Source organism: Fundulus heteroclitus, unplaced genomic scaffold, assembly GCF_011125445.2.
Source record: "Fundulus heteroclitus isolate FHET01 unplaced genomic scaffold, MU-UCD_Fhet_4.1 scaffold_161, whole genome shotgun sequence".
Classification (NCBI taxonomy): Eukaryota; Metazoa; Chordata; class Actinopteri; order Cyprinodontiformes; family Fundulidae; genus Fundulus; species Fundulus heteroclitus.
In genome coordinates, this window is record NW_023396573.1 from 329622 (window position 1) to 346265 (window position 16644).

At 41.5% G+C, this 16644-nt stretch overlaps 1 protein-coding gene across 7 annotated transcripts in view; it reads right to left on the reverse strand.

Moving 5' to 3' along the window:
• Positions 1-16644, reverse strand: part of LOC105921694 (BBX high mobility group box domain containing) — a 106071-nt gene that overhangs the window by 78430 nt on the left and 10997 nt on the right. For 6 of the 7 annotated variants that reach the window (XM_036129376.1, XM_036129375.1, XM_036129373.1 and 3 more), the window contains 4 exons: positions 7043-7244; positions 6899-6966; positions 6644-6718; positions 5942-6022 (listed from right to left, as the gene is read on the reverse strand). The exons of the other annotated variant lie outside the window; for it this stretch is intronic. In XM_036129376.1, the coding sequence (XP_035985269.1) occupies positions 5942-6022; positions 6644-6718; positions 6899-6966; positions 7043-7244 (426 nt within the window). The remainder of the gene's footprint in view (positions 1-5941; positions 6023-6643; positions 6719-6898; positions 6967-7042; positions 7245-16644) is intronic. 7 annotated transcript variants of the gene reach the window in all.

The window sequence follows — 16644 nt, forward strand, 5'->3', positions numbered from 1 at the left end:
ACAAACAAAGGATTCATAAAAGGGCAAATAATTAGTTATACAAGCTCATGTTCAAAGAGAGACAAATTTAAACTGAGAACACTAGAAACTAAAATAAAACAGATAGAGAATTAGTATTTTGGGAATCCCTGTCCCACACTATACCAAAGCTTGCTGACTTTAAGATCATAGTACAATGAAATTACTGCATCACGAGCTTCAGCCAACCTTTTGAAACTTAAACAATCAGTCTTTGATCAAGGAGAAACATTTGGTAAAATGCTGGCCTGGTACATTACACAATCCCAAGTAGAAAGATCAATAACTGAAAAAAATGACAGAGGAGAAATGATCTCTGATCCTACTAAAGTAAATGACTCTTTTAAGGAATATTATAAACATTTGTATAGTCCTGAAAATGCCCCTGGGTCACTTATTTCAAATTCCTTCTTGTTTCTGGATAATATAAATATTCCCAAAATAAAGGAAGAGGAAAGTGAGTTATTGGGTGCAAACCTAACTTTAGAAGAGGTTTCAACAGCAATTGAAAGTATGAACTCTGGAAAAGCTCCAGGGCCAGATGGTCTACCAATCAATATTTAAAAGAAATTTGCTTTAAAACTCAGAAAACCTATTTTAGAAATATTTGACGAATCAATTAAAAAAGAGATGCTTCCCCCAACATTGAGAGAAACCTTAATTACACTTCTACAAAAACCTGGAAAATCTGCCTATAGGTGTGGAAATTGGAGACCAGTCTTTTAAATGCTGACATAAAATACTAGGTAAAATCCTAGCAAAGCAACTGGAAATCCTTTTGCCAGATATTATTAATGTAGACCAAAATGGAATTATAGTGGGAAGGCAAGGATTCCACAACGTGAGAAGGGTTTTGAACATTTTGTATGAACAGAAGGGGACTCCAGATACAGTTTTTTTAGCGTTAGATGCTGAAAAAGCATCTGATAGGGTTGAGTGGCCATACCTTTATAAAGTTCTTGGTTGGTTTGGTTTGGGAGGGGGATTCTGCAAATGGATTAAGCTTCTATATTATAAACCTTATGCGGAGATAATCACAAATGGTATCTCAAAAGCTATAGAAATTGGGAGGGGTTGGTGACAGGGCTTCCCTCTATACCTTCTTATTTATTTTGGTGATTGAACCTCTTGCTATAAGAGACCATGGCATGATCACAGGTATAACTCTGGGAGGATCCATTCATAAAATAGCTCTGTATGCCGATGATATAATTATGTTTCTTAAAAAGTTAGTATCGATCCTGGCTCTTCTTGATTTAGTTAAGAAATTTGGTCAACTATCAGGCTTCAAAGTTAATAATACTAAATTCTCTATAATGCTATTAAATGCCCTAGGCGTTCCGATCCTCGGCTGCAGAAGCTGGCTCTTGGGACGTAGAATGTCACCTCTCTGGTGGGGATGGAGCCTGAGCTAGTGCGCGAGGTAGAGAGGTTCCGACTAGAGATAATCAGACTCACCTCGACGCATGGCTCTGGAACCAGTCTCCTTGAGAGGGGTTGGATATTCTTCCACTCTGAAGTTGCCCCTGGTGAGAGGTGCCGAGCTGGAGTGGGCATACTTGTTGCCCCTCATCTCGGTGACTGTACATTGGGGTTGACCCTAGTGAATGACAGGGTGGCCTCCCTCCGCATACGTGAGAGGGGATGGGTTCTGACTGTTGTTTTTTTGCTTATGTGCCAAACAGCAGCTCGAATTACCCACCCATTTTGGAGTCCCCTCCTGGGGACCCCCTCGTTCTTCTGCGGGACTTCAACGCTCACGTGGACAATGACAGTGAGACCTGGAGGGGCGTTGTTGGGAGGAATGGCCCACCTGATCTGAACTCGAGTGGTGTTCTGTTGTTGGACTTCTGTGCTCGTCATAGATTGTCCATAACAAACACCATGTTCAAGCATAAGGGTGTCCTTATGTGCTCTTGGAATCAGGACACCCTAGGCCGTAGTTCAATGATCAACTCTGTTGTTGTTTCATCTGACCTGCAGCCGCATGTCTTGGACACTCGGGTGAAGAGAGGGATGGAGCTCTCCACCGACCACTACCTGGTGGTGAGCTGGCTCTGATGGTGGGGGAGAAAGCTGGTCAGACCTGGCAGGCCCAAATGTATTGTGTGGGTTTGCTGGGAACGTCTGGCAAAGTCCCCCATGAGACGGAGCTTTAACTCCCACCTCCGGGACAGCTTTGAACACGTCCCAAGGGAGGCGGGGGATATTGAGTCTGAGTGGACCATGTTCCGCGCCTCTATTGTTGAGGCGGCTAGTCGGAGCTGTGGCCGCAAGGTTGTCGGTGCATGTCGCGGCGGCAACCCTCGAACACGCTGGTGGACACCAGTGGTGAGGGAAGCTGTCAAGCTGAAGAAGAACTGTCCTATCGGACTTTGTTGGCCTGTGGGACTCCGAGGCAGCTGATATGTACCGGCAGTCAAAGCGGCAGGTGAGTCGGCTGGTCGCAGAGGCAAAAACTCGGGCATGGGAAGAGTTCAGAGAGGCCTTACTGCCGGCATTGCCGGCAGTAAGTCGGACTTGATTCCAGTGAATGTTGGACTCCGCCAAGGTTGCCCTTTGAGACCATGGAGACCATGGTCTTGAGCCGGAATAGGGTAGAGTGCCTCTTCCGGGTTGGGGAGGATGTGCTGCCCCTAGTGGAGGAGTTTAAGTATCTTGGCGTCTTGTTCACGAAGAAGGGAAGATGGAGCAGGAGATCGACAGGCGGATTGGTGCGGCGTCTGCTGTGAAGCGGGCGCTGTACCGGTCCGTTGTGGTGAAGAGAGAGCTGAGCCAAAAGGCGAAGCTCTTGATTTACCGGTTGATCTACGTTCCTACCCTCATCTATGGTCATGAGCTTTGGGTAATGACCGAAAGAACGAGATCCCGGATACAAAAGGCCGAAATGAGTTTTCTCTGTAGTGTGTCTGGGCTCTCCCTTAGAGATAGGGTGAGGAGCTCAGTCATCCAAAGAAAGCTCAGAGTAGAGCCGCTGCTCCTCCACGTCGAGAGGAGCCAGTTGAGGTGGCTCAGGCATCTGGTTAGGATGCCTCCTGGACGCCTCCCTGGTGAGGTGTTCTGGGCACGTCCCACCAGGAGGAGACCCAGGGGGAGACCCAGGACACACTGGAGGGACAATGTTTCTCTGCTGGCCTGGGAGCGCGTTGGGATTCCCCTGGAGGAGCTAGCCCAAGTGGCTACTCCCTACTGAAGCTGCTACCCCTGTGACCCGACCCCGGATAAGCAGAAGACAATGGATTGATGGCTATGAAATGCAGAGGAGAGGGGAAATCCTTCCGTATACACCTTTCTCTTCAGAAATCTTGGTATTGAAATTGTTCTGCAATTGGAGGAAGTAGTCAACTGTAATTATAACCCAACTTTGGCCAATGTCTGTAAATCATTGGAAAGATGGCCGAGTCTCCAAATTTCAATGATTGGCAGAATGAATGTAATGAAAATGAATATCCTACCTAAATTCAATTCAAAATATCCCCCTACCACCCCATTAGATTTCTTTACCAAAATTAAAATTCTTTTTAACTATTTTTTATAGAACAATAGGCGTCCTAGACTCTGGTCGTTCCTTTTATATCTACCATTTGACAGAGTAGAACTAAAATGCCCAAATTTGTTGTGGTATTACTGGGCAACCCAATTAAGAACAAAAATGTCCCCGTCGTGGAAAAAATTGAGTCACTGTCGCTTAGGTTACCTCTTCTTAACTACATTTACTCAGACAAATTCAATAAACTTAAAAATATTACTCTTAACACTAAGCAAAAATATGATACATATCCTTACAATCTGCCAGAAGAAAAAGGAATGAAACCTCCCTACTCTCAGTATTTCGTCAAATTTGGGAAATAACTTCATTCCAGACAGGAAAGTTGGGGGCTTTAAAATGTGGGCAGGTAAGGGAGTTAGTTTTGTAAGTGATGCATATGGAGGGGATTGAAGACTGTTAATATTTGAACAAGTAATGTCTAAATTTAATATATTTTTTATAAATATCTGTGAAATTTTTATCAGGTGTAGAAATAGAAACTTTACGTTTATCTCTTCAATGTCAGTCTTAGAAACTGATTTAATCAAAAATCCTTACGGGAAAGGTATGATCTCAGAATTTTATAATTTGCTGAGGTCATCCTCTTCTGAATCCTCTGTTTCTAAATTAAATGCTTGGAAAATGGATTTTTCAGGATGAGATAACTTATCAACTAACTTATCAGAGTGTATATTACACAAGAAAAACTTAATACATTTAACATCGACATTCCAGATTTGTGTAATAGGTGTGGAGAAGAGAAAGGAACTTTATTTCATTGTCTTTGGTCTTGTCCCAAACTTCAGAAATTCTGTGGAGATAATTAGAGACATTTTACAGGAAATGCTGTCAGTTAAAATAGAGTTGGAACCTAAGTTTTTTTTATAATGGGCTTATATCCTGAAAGAATTGATGTTCCCCGTTGTAAAAAGATTTTTATAAACCTGGGAATATTACAGGCCAAGAGGGTGATTGCTCTGTTTACCACTGGAAAAAATAACATATACACTAAAAGATAAACTGGACATCTTCCAAAGGATTTGGGGGCGATTCATTAATTATATTAAGAACAAGGACCTGACCATTCTGCTGTAGGTATCTGGGACAACAATGACTTCCTGATGCAGTTCCATAACCTTATGCTGTATTTGGTAAATTTCACCTAACATCTGAGAACTCCTGGATACCCAAAACCTGCTTTGTAATGTACCTTGTGTTATTAGTCAAAATGTCAGTGTATGTGCGAGTGTATATATTGTAAAATTCCAATAAAGATAGTTTTGAGGAAAAAAAATATCTTCTCTCAATGCAGAAAACAAACTGAAACTGAATTCATTTCAGTTTTTCTAAAGGGCATCTTGATGATCACCGAAGACTTTAGGGAAAAGTTGGGGAAGTGTGCATTATGTTAATAATGGCTAAAAACAAAAATTCCAACAGTAAACAACAGTAAAATATGATGTCGCTAGTGCGATGGTGTGGGAACATTTTGCTGTCTCAGAACCTGAATAGCTTGCCATTGGAAATGGAACCATAAATTCTGCTGTCTACCAAAGCTTCCTGAAGAAGAATATTCGGCCAGCCGTTCTAGACCGCAAACTAAAGCAGAGGTCTGCACGAGGACAATGATCCAAAACATTCCAGCAAGCCCATTTCTTCATGGTTAAAAATAACAAGGAGACTTTGGAATGGCCTAATCAAAGTCCTGACCTGAATCCAATTGAAATGAGCATGGCTTTAAAAAGGCTGTCCATGCTCAAAACCCATCCCATGTGACTGAATTACATAAATTCTGAAAAGATAAGTGAGGCAAAATGCTTCCACAGAGCTTTAAAAGACTTATCAGGGTTGGAGTGCAATTCCTTTATCACATCGGGGCCATGTAGGTTTGGATTCTTTTCTCTTTACCAGGGTCTGTTACCTCCACAAAATAGAACAGCACACAAACGATCTGTTTATTATCAAAGATTTAAAGAGCTACAGTTTTTTTTTTTTTTTACAGCAACCAGGTAATATGTTGAGAACCAGTTCTGATTGTGAAGCATAAGCAAAACTCAAGGTTTGGGCAGAACTGACAATATATATATTTTTTTTATTTCTAATTAAATACACTGCATACTGTTTTTGTAAATGTATTCAGGATTCATTAGAAACAATTTAATGTAGTTGGTTCCCTTAATCCTATAAAATTATTGTGTTCCAAAAAGGTGCTATATCTCATTAACAGCCACAAGGTGGCAACAACGGATTTCCGTCAACAACCTGATAGTTCAGGAAATCTAAAAATGGCTTTGGGGTACTCAGGACTTGATAGAGCAAGTACAGGCCATTTGCTATTTAACAATTCACAATTATAAGTTTTTACAATACTGATAGAGTGTAGTTTAGCCCTACCTCTTCCAGTAGTGAAAGGCCAGTCTTCATTCTGCTCTCGGTAATGTCAGGCACTCTATTGGGAATTTTCTGTAACAACATCTACAAGTATATGAAAAAAAAATTTAGGATGGTACTCAGTTTTTTTTATTTTTTTTACAAAATGCTTTCCAACCTTTTTGAGAGCCATTTGAAGATAAACTGATATTTTTAGTTAGAGAGAGAGAGACAGAGAGAGAGAAATAGAGAAAGAGACAGAGAGAGAAAGAGACAGAGAGAAAGAGAGACAGAGAGAGACACGCACACACAGAGAGACAGAGAGAGAGACAGAGAGAGAGACACACACAGACAGACAGACAGACAGACACACACACAGACAGACACACAGACAGAATGTACCGTCCTGTATTGGTATAAACTGTTTTAAATGTGTAAAAGTTTTATTTCAGGTATGTGAGCCAGAAAGACATGCTGTATGTCAGCTCAGCTATCGAAGCACTACCTAAATAAGGGCTGCTCCGTTCTGGGGGACCCTTCTAGAACCTCTGGGAATGCCCTTGCAAAAAAGGATTCTTCATAAAAAGAAGAAAATTATGGATAACCCTGAGAATTCTCTTCATCAGACTGTAAAATGTAACAGTTACAATTTTAATCAAACTGCTGAAAGGAGCAGTTTGATTAAAATGTGGAGAAAAAATTTTGGACATAGAACAAAACACAAACCTCTTCAGTTTCCTCTGAAAATGAGTTTTCTTTAATGGCTATGTCAGATAAGGTAGGTTCAGTGCTGGGAGGGATCTAGAAAAAGAAACATTACGAGGGTTACACAGGCAGATGAAAACCGCCATCAAACTTTAAAAACACAATTTAAAACTGAAAGCATGTTTTTAAATTAAGGAAAACCTCAGAAATGCATTTTTGATACAACTCCAGGAAGAGCTTTTGCCTCTAATGTTGCAAACTTGCAGAGAGACCTACCTCCCTGTTTGTGAGGGCGTGTTCACCAGCTAGCAGCAGCATGCTCAGGCCTCCCATCTTTGTAGGATCTTACAATGAATAACAGAAGTTAGAAAAGTAATGCTATTTCTTATTATCTTACCGGCTTTATGTCATTAAACCAACCTGCTATGGCAAAGTTCAACTTGTGCAAACTGTCGTTTTTGTGCACTTTTTTGGCAGTGGAGTCCTTGGGTGAGTTGCAGGAAAAAGACCAAAGTTTTTTGCGAGGACAGCTGACAGGCTGACAGGAAGAACTCTTGAGTGGTCTGCTGGTGGTGGGACACCACTTATAGCCCGGGTTTGCCTTCATAAAGGCATCCTTGTACTTGAAAAACAAATAAGATTAATTTACACACAAAAGCTTTGTTACCATAAGCATGTTGCTAACCATCAAGATGAAAATACTTCTTTAAATTTTTCAGATTTATTTCAAAAGATTAAAAACCATGAGTCATTTTTGTTGCACTACTTTCTGTTGATCTGAAGTTTTAATATGAAATTTGTGTTTTCTTTCTTATTTAGTGTAGATTATGAACATTTTGGATTAATCATCAAGAGATGAATATGAGACAAGAGTTTAAGATTTCAGCTTTTATAACAGGTAACATTAAAGTCCCTTTAATAAAAAAGTTGCGTCATGGGCGTTCCGCTGTATTCGGATCACGTGATCTCCTGCGGCCATTTTGGGTCTAGGCTCATTAAAGGGACTTTAGGCTCAGCGTGTTGACAACACAGCGTTGACAACACAGAGAGCGACCAATTTCTTTTATTTTTACTCGTGATTACATCGAATGTTGCTTTATTGTGAAAGTCAGCCACCATGCCAGGGTGTTGTGCCCACGGCTGCAGCAACAACACGGATAAAGGGACGCAGATGAAGGGCGGCGAGTATTGTGGATCAACCGAGTCAGTCGCTTGGACCCAGAGATGAAAAAAAATTGGAGACCTACTAAAAACTCGCGCTTGTGTGAGGTATGTGGGCTTGTTTCTCAAGTGTACAATATCTAAAAATATTTAATAATAATAAACCAGCCCCTTGACTAACAAAGTTATCACTTGACTACTACTAGCAGGGTTTCCCACAGCGCTATCTTGGCGAGGCGGCCGCCTCGCCAAACTCACGCTACCGCCTCGCCAACATTCCAAAAAAAAAAATAATTCGGTATGCTTGCATGTTTTTTTTACGTTAACACGCGTTTTTTTGTTGTTGCTTTCGCGCGTGCATATAGTGAATGGCAGGGAAAAAACACATGGATACGCCCCCCGGCAAAACTTGTCGTCTTCCCCCCGCCCCCGTGAGTCGGTCCGCGCAGAACTTGTCGTCTCCCCGCCCCCGCGAGTCGGTCCGCACAAAACTTGTCGCCCCCCCCCCCCCAAACTCACCGCCTCGTCTAAGCAAATTCCTGCGGGAAACACTGCTATTAGTACATGTACCACTCAGCCAGTGCTGTTGTATTTTCTTTTTAAAAACAGACACTGTAATCAGTTTAAGGTTCATACTGATCTCTATTAACATCATATATTGCGTATAAGTACTGCCACTGCTATGAAATTGAGTTCCAGAGTCACTATTCCTAATCATTGTGTATAATCATGGAATTTACTGCTAAAAATTTCTATTGCAGTCTCATTTTGATGAGTACCAGTTCGAGCAGAATCGTACAGATGGGAAACCTCACTTGAAGAAGACAACAGTGCCCTCCATCTTCCACCATCGTACACCAAAGACACCTCGCCCACCACCAAAGAAGCGTTCTGCATCATCCGATGCCAAAGGGCAGCCATCATTGAAGAAAACTCACCTGCCTGAACACTCATACTGCACCCCTGTACAAGATCCAGGTCCAGTTGCATGTGAAGAGCTGAATGAAGCAAATGATGACTTGCAGTTGCTTGAGGATATAAGTTGTAAGTAGAACAATCCATCCATCCATCCATCCATCCTTTTCGAAGTGTATTTCGGCAAAGTATCCCGGTATTGAATTTTTTTTCTTTCTTCTTAGGTAATTTGGATGTGGAAAAGGCTGAGTGCACCAACTGTCCCCGTCTTAAGGAGCGCATCAAAGGCCTTCAGGAGAAACTGAAATCAACCCAAAGACAACTTCGAACTCTTAAAAAAGAGAAATTCAAGGTGGAGGCCAACATGAACAAGATCTTTGCTAAGGACCAATTTGTGGCTCTAGGAAGAATACAGATGAGGGGTGTCAAATGGTCAGCTGGCACTGTCAAAAAAGGACTGCAGTTGAGATTTGCCCTTTGGAAAAAGTGGGTACCAAGAACTTCGCTCAAAAGGATTCCCGTTTCCCAGTGAAAGGACGCTTCAGCGCCGGGTTGAGCACATTTCATTCAATCCTGGCATCCTGCATCAAGTGTTTGACTACCTGAAGATCAAAGTGGACCAGATGATTCCTGAGGAGAGAACATGCTGCTTGACACTCGACGAAATGTCAATCAAGTCCCAGGTGGAGTTTGATACTGGAAGTGGGAGGCTCTTTGGAGGTGGGACTCTGAATGGACATCATGGCACAGCCAGTCACGCATTGGTGTTTATGCTGAGTGGACTGCGAGCAAGATGGAAGCAGACGGTTGCCTACCATTTCACGCGTATTGTCATTGATGGTTCAGTGCTGAAAGACATTGTGACTGAGATCATAGCAATGGCTGCCAAAATAGGATTGCATGTGATGGCCGTCACTTCTGATATAGGGAGTGGAAATCGTGCAATGTGGAAGGCCTTTGGCATAGTAAGCACCCGCAAAGAACTAAGAAATAAGATCGCTCATCCACTTGTGCCTGACAAGAACTTGTATTTTCTGGCAGATGTGCCTCACCTGTACAAGAACGTCAACGCCAGCTTGGTGAACTCCAACATCTTCACTATGCCAGATGACATAGAGTAAACTTTCAACCTTAAATCCCCCACAGTGCGTTATGAGCCTGTTCGTAAGTTGGCGGAATTCCAGTCCTCAGACTTGAAATTGGCTCCTAAACTCACTGCAGAACTGCTCTCTCTCTTTCGCACTTCAAAAAAATGAAAGTTGGGAATGCCAGACATGTGCTGAGTCACGACGTGAGTGCTGCTCTTCATTATCTTGTGGACAATGGCAAACAAGATGAAACTACACGAACAACGGCATGGTTCATCGAGACAATGGTCAAATGGTTCCAGCTGATGACCAGTCATCATACTCTGCTCTCAGCAAGATGAACGAAACCAAGTATGTTGAGGCTATGGACTTCCTGAAGATGGTCCTACAGCTTTTCCATGGCCTCAGTATTGGAAATGGGGCCTGGAAGCCCATTCAAGCTGGTGTAAGGCTTACAACCACTTCCATGATGGAGATGGCGGAAGAACTCCTCTCCAGTGGCTTGAAGTTCTTCCTAACCGCAAGGGCATCACAGGATTGTTTAGAGAATGTATTCTCTGTCGTTCGGTCGCGCCAGCCAACACCGACTGACCTTGAATTCAAGAGAATTTTGAAACTCATATGTTTGGCACAGTACTGGAAGATGCCTAAAACAACCTCATACGATGAGAGTGACGCAGAGTTTCTGGCAGAGTTTATCTCTGTTCCAGCTCCTGAGCAGGAGAATACTCCACCTGTCGAAGTTGAGATGGTAGATGAACTTTCGCCATCAGAACAGGATTCGCTGTTGCACCTCTCAGGCTATTGTGTGAGAGGTGTCATCCACAATGCCTGTCCTGGCTGTAAAGCAGCTGTCACTGCAAATTGTGACAGCAAGTTTGACCACCTCACCACCCTCAAAGAGTTTAAGCCCGGATCTCTCTTCAAGGTGACTGAGAAGGTTTTCTCCGTGATCAGCACACTGGAGAAACACATCAGAGGCCAGAGAAATGTAATTTTGACTGCGTTCAATTTTAACATCATGAGCCACCTGATTGAATCATCGAAGGAAGTTCTTGCGGATTTCAACCTGCCTGTTTGCTGCGGGATCAAAGAAAAAATTGTGAAAAAAATTTGTGACAGTAAGGATTCACTTTATGTGCAAGAAGCACAATGAAGAGCAAACGGAGTGTAACAATGGCGTCATGGGCAGCAAGAGCATGGGCATGCGAATGCTTGCTGACAAAAAATGAACATCTTTTCTTGAAATAAAATATAGAGCATGCCTTAGTGCTTTGTAATAGCTACCGACTACCGTAAAGCTTTGCATAATTAAATACTTGTATACAGTAAATATGTAAAACGTAAAAATAAAAAATATGTAAAAGTAAAAATGCAATTTTAAAGACAATTCTGGACTTCTTGCTTTATTTCATTGTGCTGTAGCATTGTGTGTGTGTGTGTGTGTGTGTGTGTGTGTGTGTGTGTTTCTTAAATTTGGTTGCTAGTTTCAACCAAACAAAACAATTGATTTGCATTGTGATGTCACTAGATAGTGTGCCCCTTGTGTAACAAAATACGTAAGTTGAGCTGAGTGAAGACGTGTTGACTGAGGAAAATGGTCTTTAGTTTGGGTTTTTCCTGTAAGAGAATTAGAAATTATTTATTCCGGTTTCTAGTACGACTGAATAATATAACAAACAAATATGCTAGTACTAGAGGACTTTAAAACATGTCATGATTTTTGTCCTATAGGATCAATTCTGGACTTCAAGACAGGAAAAGAGAAGTATACAGTTCACTTAAAAATGTCTCTCTCAAGTCTTATTAAAATGTAATATCAGCTTTTCTGGATGCCTAGTAGGTGATCATCAACACTCAGATAGTTGTGTTTTATTCAGAATTAATGAACTGTGCAGAACACCTGCCTGCAGGGTATTAGAAGGTGCGAAATGCGCATAACATAACAGTGTTAAAGCGCCTGCCTGTGGCAAGTTTAGACCCAAAATGGCGGCCTCCGCTGAGTTGACGCAACTTTCATTAAAGGGACTTTAGGTAACATTAAATCACATCACTCATATGATGACATTATTATTAAGAAAACACAAAATTTGTAGGCGAGCTAAAATAACTAATTATATATCAACATTAAACTCTTAAATGTCTACTTTCATTTTGGTTTTGCCTGTGCAGATTGTTTATAAAGGTGTAGCTATTATAATATCCATAACCAAGAGAAGACAAAACTTTGGCCTAGGGCTGGCCGATATTGCTTGAAAATAAAATGTAAGCTTTTATAATACAAAATACTAAATCAATTTAATTTAATTTTATTTATATAGAGCCAATTCATGACACATGTCATCTCAAGGCACTTTCCAAAGTCAAATTCAATCAGATTATACAGATTGGATCAGATTATACAGATCGGTAAAAACAATTTCCTATTTAAGGAAATCCAGTAGATTCAATCAAGTCTTGACAAGCAGCATTCACTCCTCCTGAAATAGCGTAGAGCCACAGGGACAGTCGTCTACATTGTCTATGGCTTTGCAGCAATCGTCATACTGAGCAAGCATGAAGCGACAGTGGAAAGCAAAACTCCCCTTTAACGGGAAGGAAAAACCTCCAGCAGAACCAGGCTCAGCATGAACGGTCATCTGCCTCGATCGACAGGTGGTTAGAGAAGACAGAGCAGAGACACAATAAGAGAGACAAAAAAAGCACAGAAGCACACACTGATCCAGGAATCTGTTCTACATTAGATGGTAATAGCGGGTGATCTGTCTTCCCTGGATAAGGGAAGACAGAGCTCACAGCTAACAGAACAACAGACCAGGTGTACCTACTATGAAGAAAAAATGACAGAGAACAGAAAGGTAAAAGATGAAATAACAATCAAGCAATGCAAATTGGAGAACAGTAGGAGAACTCAGCATAGTGAGAGAAATAGACCCTGATGTCCTCCAGCAGCCTAAGTCTATGGCAGCATAACTATCCATCTTATTTTCAACGGAAATATGGAGACACTGAGTTGACATTTTTTTGTGCAAGACTTCCGGCCGGTTACTTCCTGTCACAGTTCACCGGGCTAAAAAGCGATTCATGCAGCTACTTTGTACCAAATAATTAGTCATTATGATTTTGAGGAAGACCGGGAGCGTTTGTACAGTTAGAGGCTGTCATAATAATAGGTGTAAAAGAAAGGTTAATGTGTAGTAGGAGTATTTTAATCATCCACTCTGTACAAGAGCTGTGAATGTGAGGCACCCTATTTCCTTTAACACTGGTACTCTAAAACATAAAAGTTACAGCTTCATTCTAAAGCTAACTTACATTTTAAAACTTACATGTGAAAAGCTTGCATCAAGAGTTTTGACACCACACATCAGATTGGTAACCTGATGAATTCCGTTCTGCCTAGCTTCACTCACATCCATCTGGGACCTCTTCCATAGAGAGTGATTTCTTCAACCAACTTTATTGTCCAGCCAATCAGGACGCAGGGCTGGAGTTTCATAGATGTGACGTAGTGGAGAAGCGACCGTGAGACTGCGACCGTTTAGACAACAATAGTGGCTCGCATCGAGGAAGCAAGCGTTAACATTAATGCTGCTATTTCTTCCATGTTGTCCAATTTACCTAATATTGTTTCATTAAAAGGACATCAGAGAACATCTCTGAAGGGTTTTGTTGGCGGAAACGATGTTTTCGCCCTTCTCCCGACCAGATTTGGCAAGTTTTGTTTCTTCCTGCGTCGCTCTCATCAGCGTCACGGGTTGGCTTCGGTGTGAGTGGTTGAAATAGCACGTCGATAAAGATGACAGACAAGTGGCTTATCCAATCATATGCAAGGAGATTTGATAAGGCCCAGCCTTCTGAAACGCCATTCCTATGGATCTGTTCCAGATGAATGAGTGGAGCAAGGCGGAGCGAAATTCATTTGGCTAGGGTCAGGTTATCAGATTGGTACAATTTAAAAATTCAAGCCTAAACATGAAGTAGGCAGAACGTTTTGATATCCTATTACAACATCAGTTCAATCCCAAACATTTAGCACTACTATCTTTGTAAAATTAACTGACCAGCAATTTAATCACAACGAGGTAAAAGCCAGTATGTTTTTGAATCAGACGATTCATTAGCCTACCTTCCATAAGATCGCCGCTGCGTGACTGTTGTGCCATATTACAGCCATGATCATCAAAATGGTTGAAGTCCGATTTATTTCTGACCACACAGCAACAAAGTAGAGAGTCAGCTAGGCCTGCCCTCTCTCAGCAGGATGCCAGCTGTGGACCACTCCCCACAGATAAAGGTCAGAGCACCTCAGAAATCTCTCTCTACAGACCCTCTTCTGCAGCTCTTCACTTCAGACTCCAAGCTGCTCAGCCACCTCTCTCTGGAGCTGACCAGGAAAAGCCAGCTTCGGACCACGGGCCCTGCACGGGCCTGACCGACACACAAAGTAACACCTGGGAGAAACTTCTCGTCGCCTGGAGGACATGTCCGGGCAAATCAGAGTAAAGTTTGCTGTCTTAACCTCATCATCAGTAGCAGGAGGAAGAAGTCCTGCCTGCCAAAAACAGCTTTGTTTATTTTTGTCAGCCTTTACAGGGCAGCAAAACCCAGACGGAGCTGAAAAGCCGGCAGAAGGCCCTGCAGGCGAGTGCTGAGGAGGACCTGCTTAAATCGGACTGAAACCGGGTCAGAGACTGTCTGCAGGACATCAAGCCTCTGATTCCGACCACATGTTGCTGCTGTTAAGCCAAATGTTTTTTCACTCCATTCCATGCTTTTTTGCAGTGAACAAGGGTTCACTGAAGTATTTTAATTATGATCAACCACTTTTGTTTTGTCTTTTATTTGTTTTTGCATGTAAAAAGTTACTTAGCTTAGCTTCTTTTTATCTTCATTTTGCTTAGTAGTTTGGTTAAGTTTCACTAGCCTAGTAGAGAGGATTTACTGACTGAAATATCGTGTTAATTCAGATAAACAGCGTTACATAGTGATGTTCTCTGGATGTTCATTTTATTTCTGTTATTAAATTCTTGAACTTGAAAAGAAGTTGTCACTCCTTTATTCTATGTGTGTGCAGGGTTTGCTGTTAAAAGATCGCTAGTGCTCGAATTCATCCCTTTCAAACATTGTCTTGATATCAGCTTAAGAGCTGACTATCACCAGACAATACTTACCAGACAGATGGTTATTTAATAAACATTAAATAACTTTAAACAGTGTATAATTGCACAACAGTGACTGAAGGACTTCCCCTGGAGCCGCAACACAAGAGTGCTCCGGCCATCTCGGTGGTGCCGGTTGATGTAGTCAGGATCCATGCAGGGTGAACTTCGGACTTGCTTTGGCTTGAACGGACATCAGCCTTCACGGATACCAGGTCATCGATGTTTCTATTTATTAACACAAAGCCAACTTTTTCACTCTGGAGATTCGCCTTGGTACATTCGCATTGCAGAGCAATTATTTTTTTAACCCAAAATGGGTAAAAATGTCCTCGTAAGTTATATGAGGCCACATTTTTTCCTCTCAGTCATGAATAGGTTGAGGCTGTTGCACTGACCTGCCACTTCGATTGCTCTGCGATTTTTGGAAATGTTGCTGTGACAGTTTATCATTTCAGTCAAGCTAATGTTATTTGGCCTAGGGAAGTGCTACAACGGAAGTGACGCACAAAAAAACGGAAGTTGGACCCATAGTTGCTTCCGCGTTCAAAAATAAGGTGAATAGAGAATAGCTCAGGGTAACCTAAGCCACTAACTATAAGCTTTGCCATAAAGAAAAGTTTTAAGATTAGTCTTAAAAGTAGACAGGGTGTCTGCCTCACGGACCAAAATTGGGAGTTGGTTCCACAGGAGAGGAGCCTGATAACTAAAGGATCTTCAAACTGTATTTTGTGGACTTACTGATAGTAAAGAATTACAATAGTCCAGCCTTGAAGTAACAAATGCATGGACAAATTTTTCAGCATCATCCCTGGACAGAATATTTCTACTTTTGGCAATATTCCACAGGTGAAAAAGGAAACCCTGGAAACCTGTTTAATATGGTATTTAAATGACATATCTTGGTAAAAAATAACAGCAAGATTTTTTTACTTTATTACCAGAGGCCAATTTAATGCCATCCAGATTAAGTGACTGATAAATAAGTTTTTTTTATGAGGACTCTGGTCCAAAGATTACAACTTCTGTCTTGTGAGAACCTAAAAGCAGGAAAAAGGAACAAAGAGAATTGGCCCAAGGACTGAACCCTGTGGTACTCCACAACTGACCCTAGAGTTTGAAGAAGATTTATTGTTAACATGAACAAACTGGAATCTGTCAGATAAGATTTAAACCAGCCTAATGCTTTCCCCTTAATCCCTACAGTATCTTCAAGTCTTTCTAGGAGAATATTGTCATCAACTGTATCAAATGCAGCACTGAGATCTAACAGGACAACTACAGACACAAGTAAATTATCTGGGGCCAAAATAATATCATTAGTGACCTTTACCAGAGCTGTTTCTTTCTCAAGAATTTTAGATGGGATAAGAAGATTAGATATAGGTCTGTAATGTATTAAGTCATCTTGATCAAGAGATGGTTTGTTAAGTAAAAGTTTAATAACAGCTACTTTAAAAGCCTGTGGTACATATCCATTTACTAAGGATAGATTGCTAAAATAGGGTCATTGATCAAAGGGAACACCTCCTTAAATAACTTGATTGGGTCTAACATACAAGTAGAAGGTTTAGATGACGCTAAACTTTTAGATAGCTCAGAAAGCTCTACTGCTTCTAAACAGTTCAAACACCGATCCGGTTCTAAAGATTCCTCTAACACTGGCTCACTTACTGAGGACGAGGTAATCATGTTT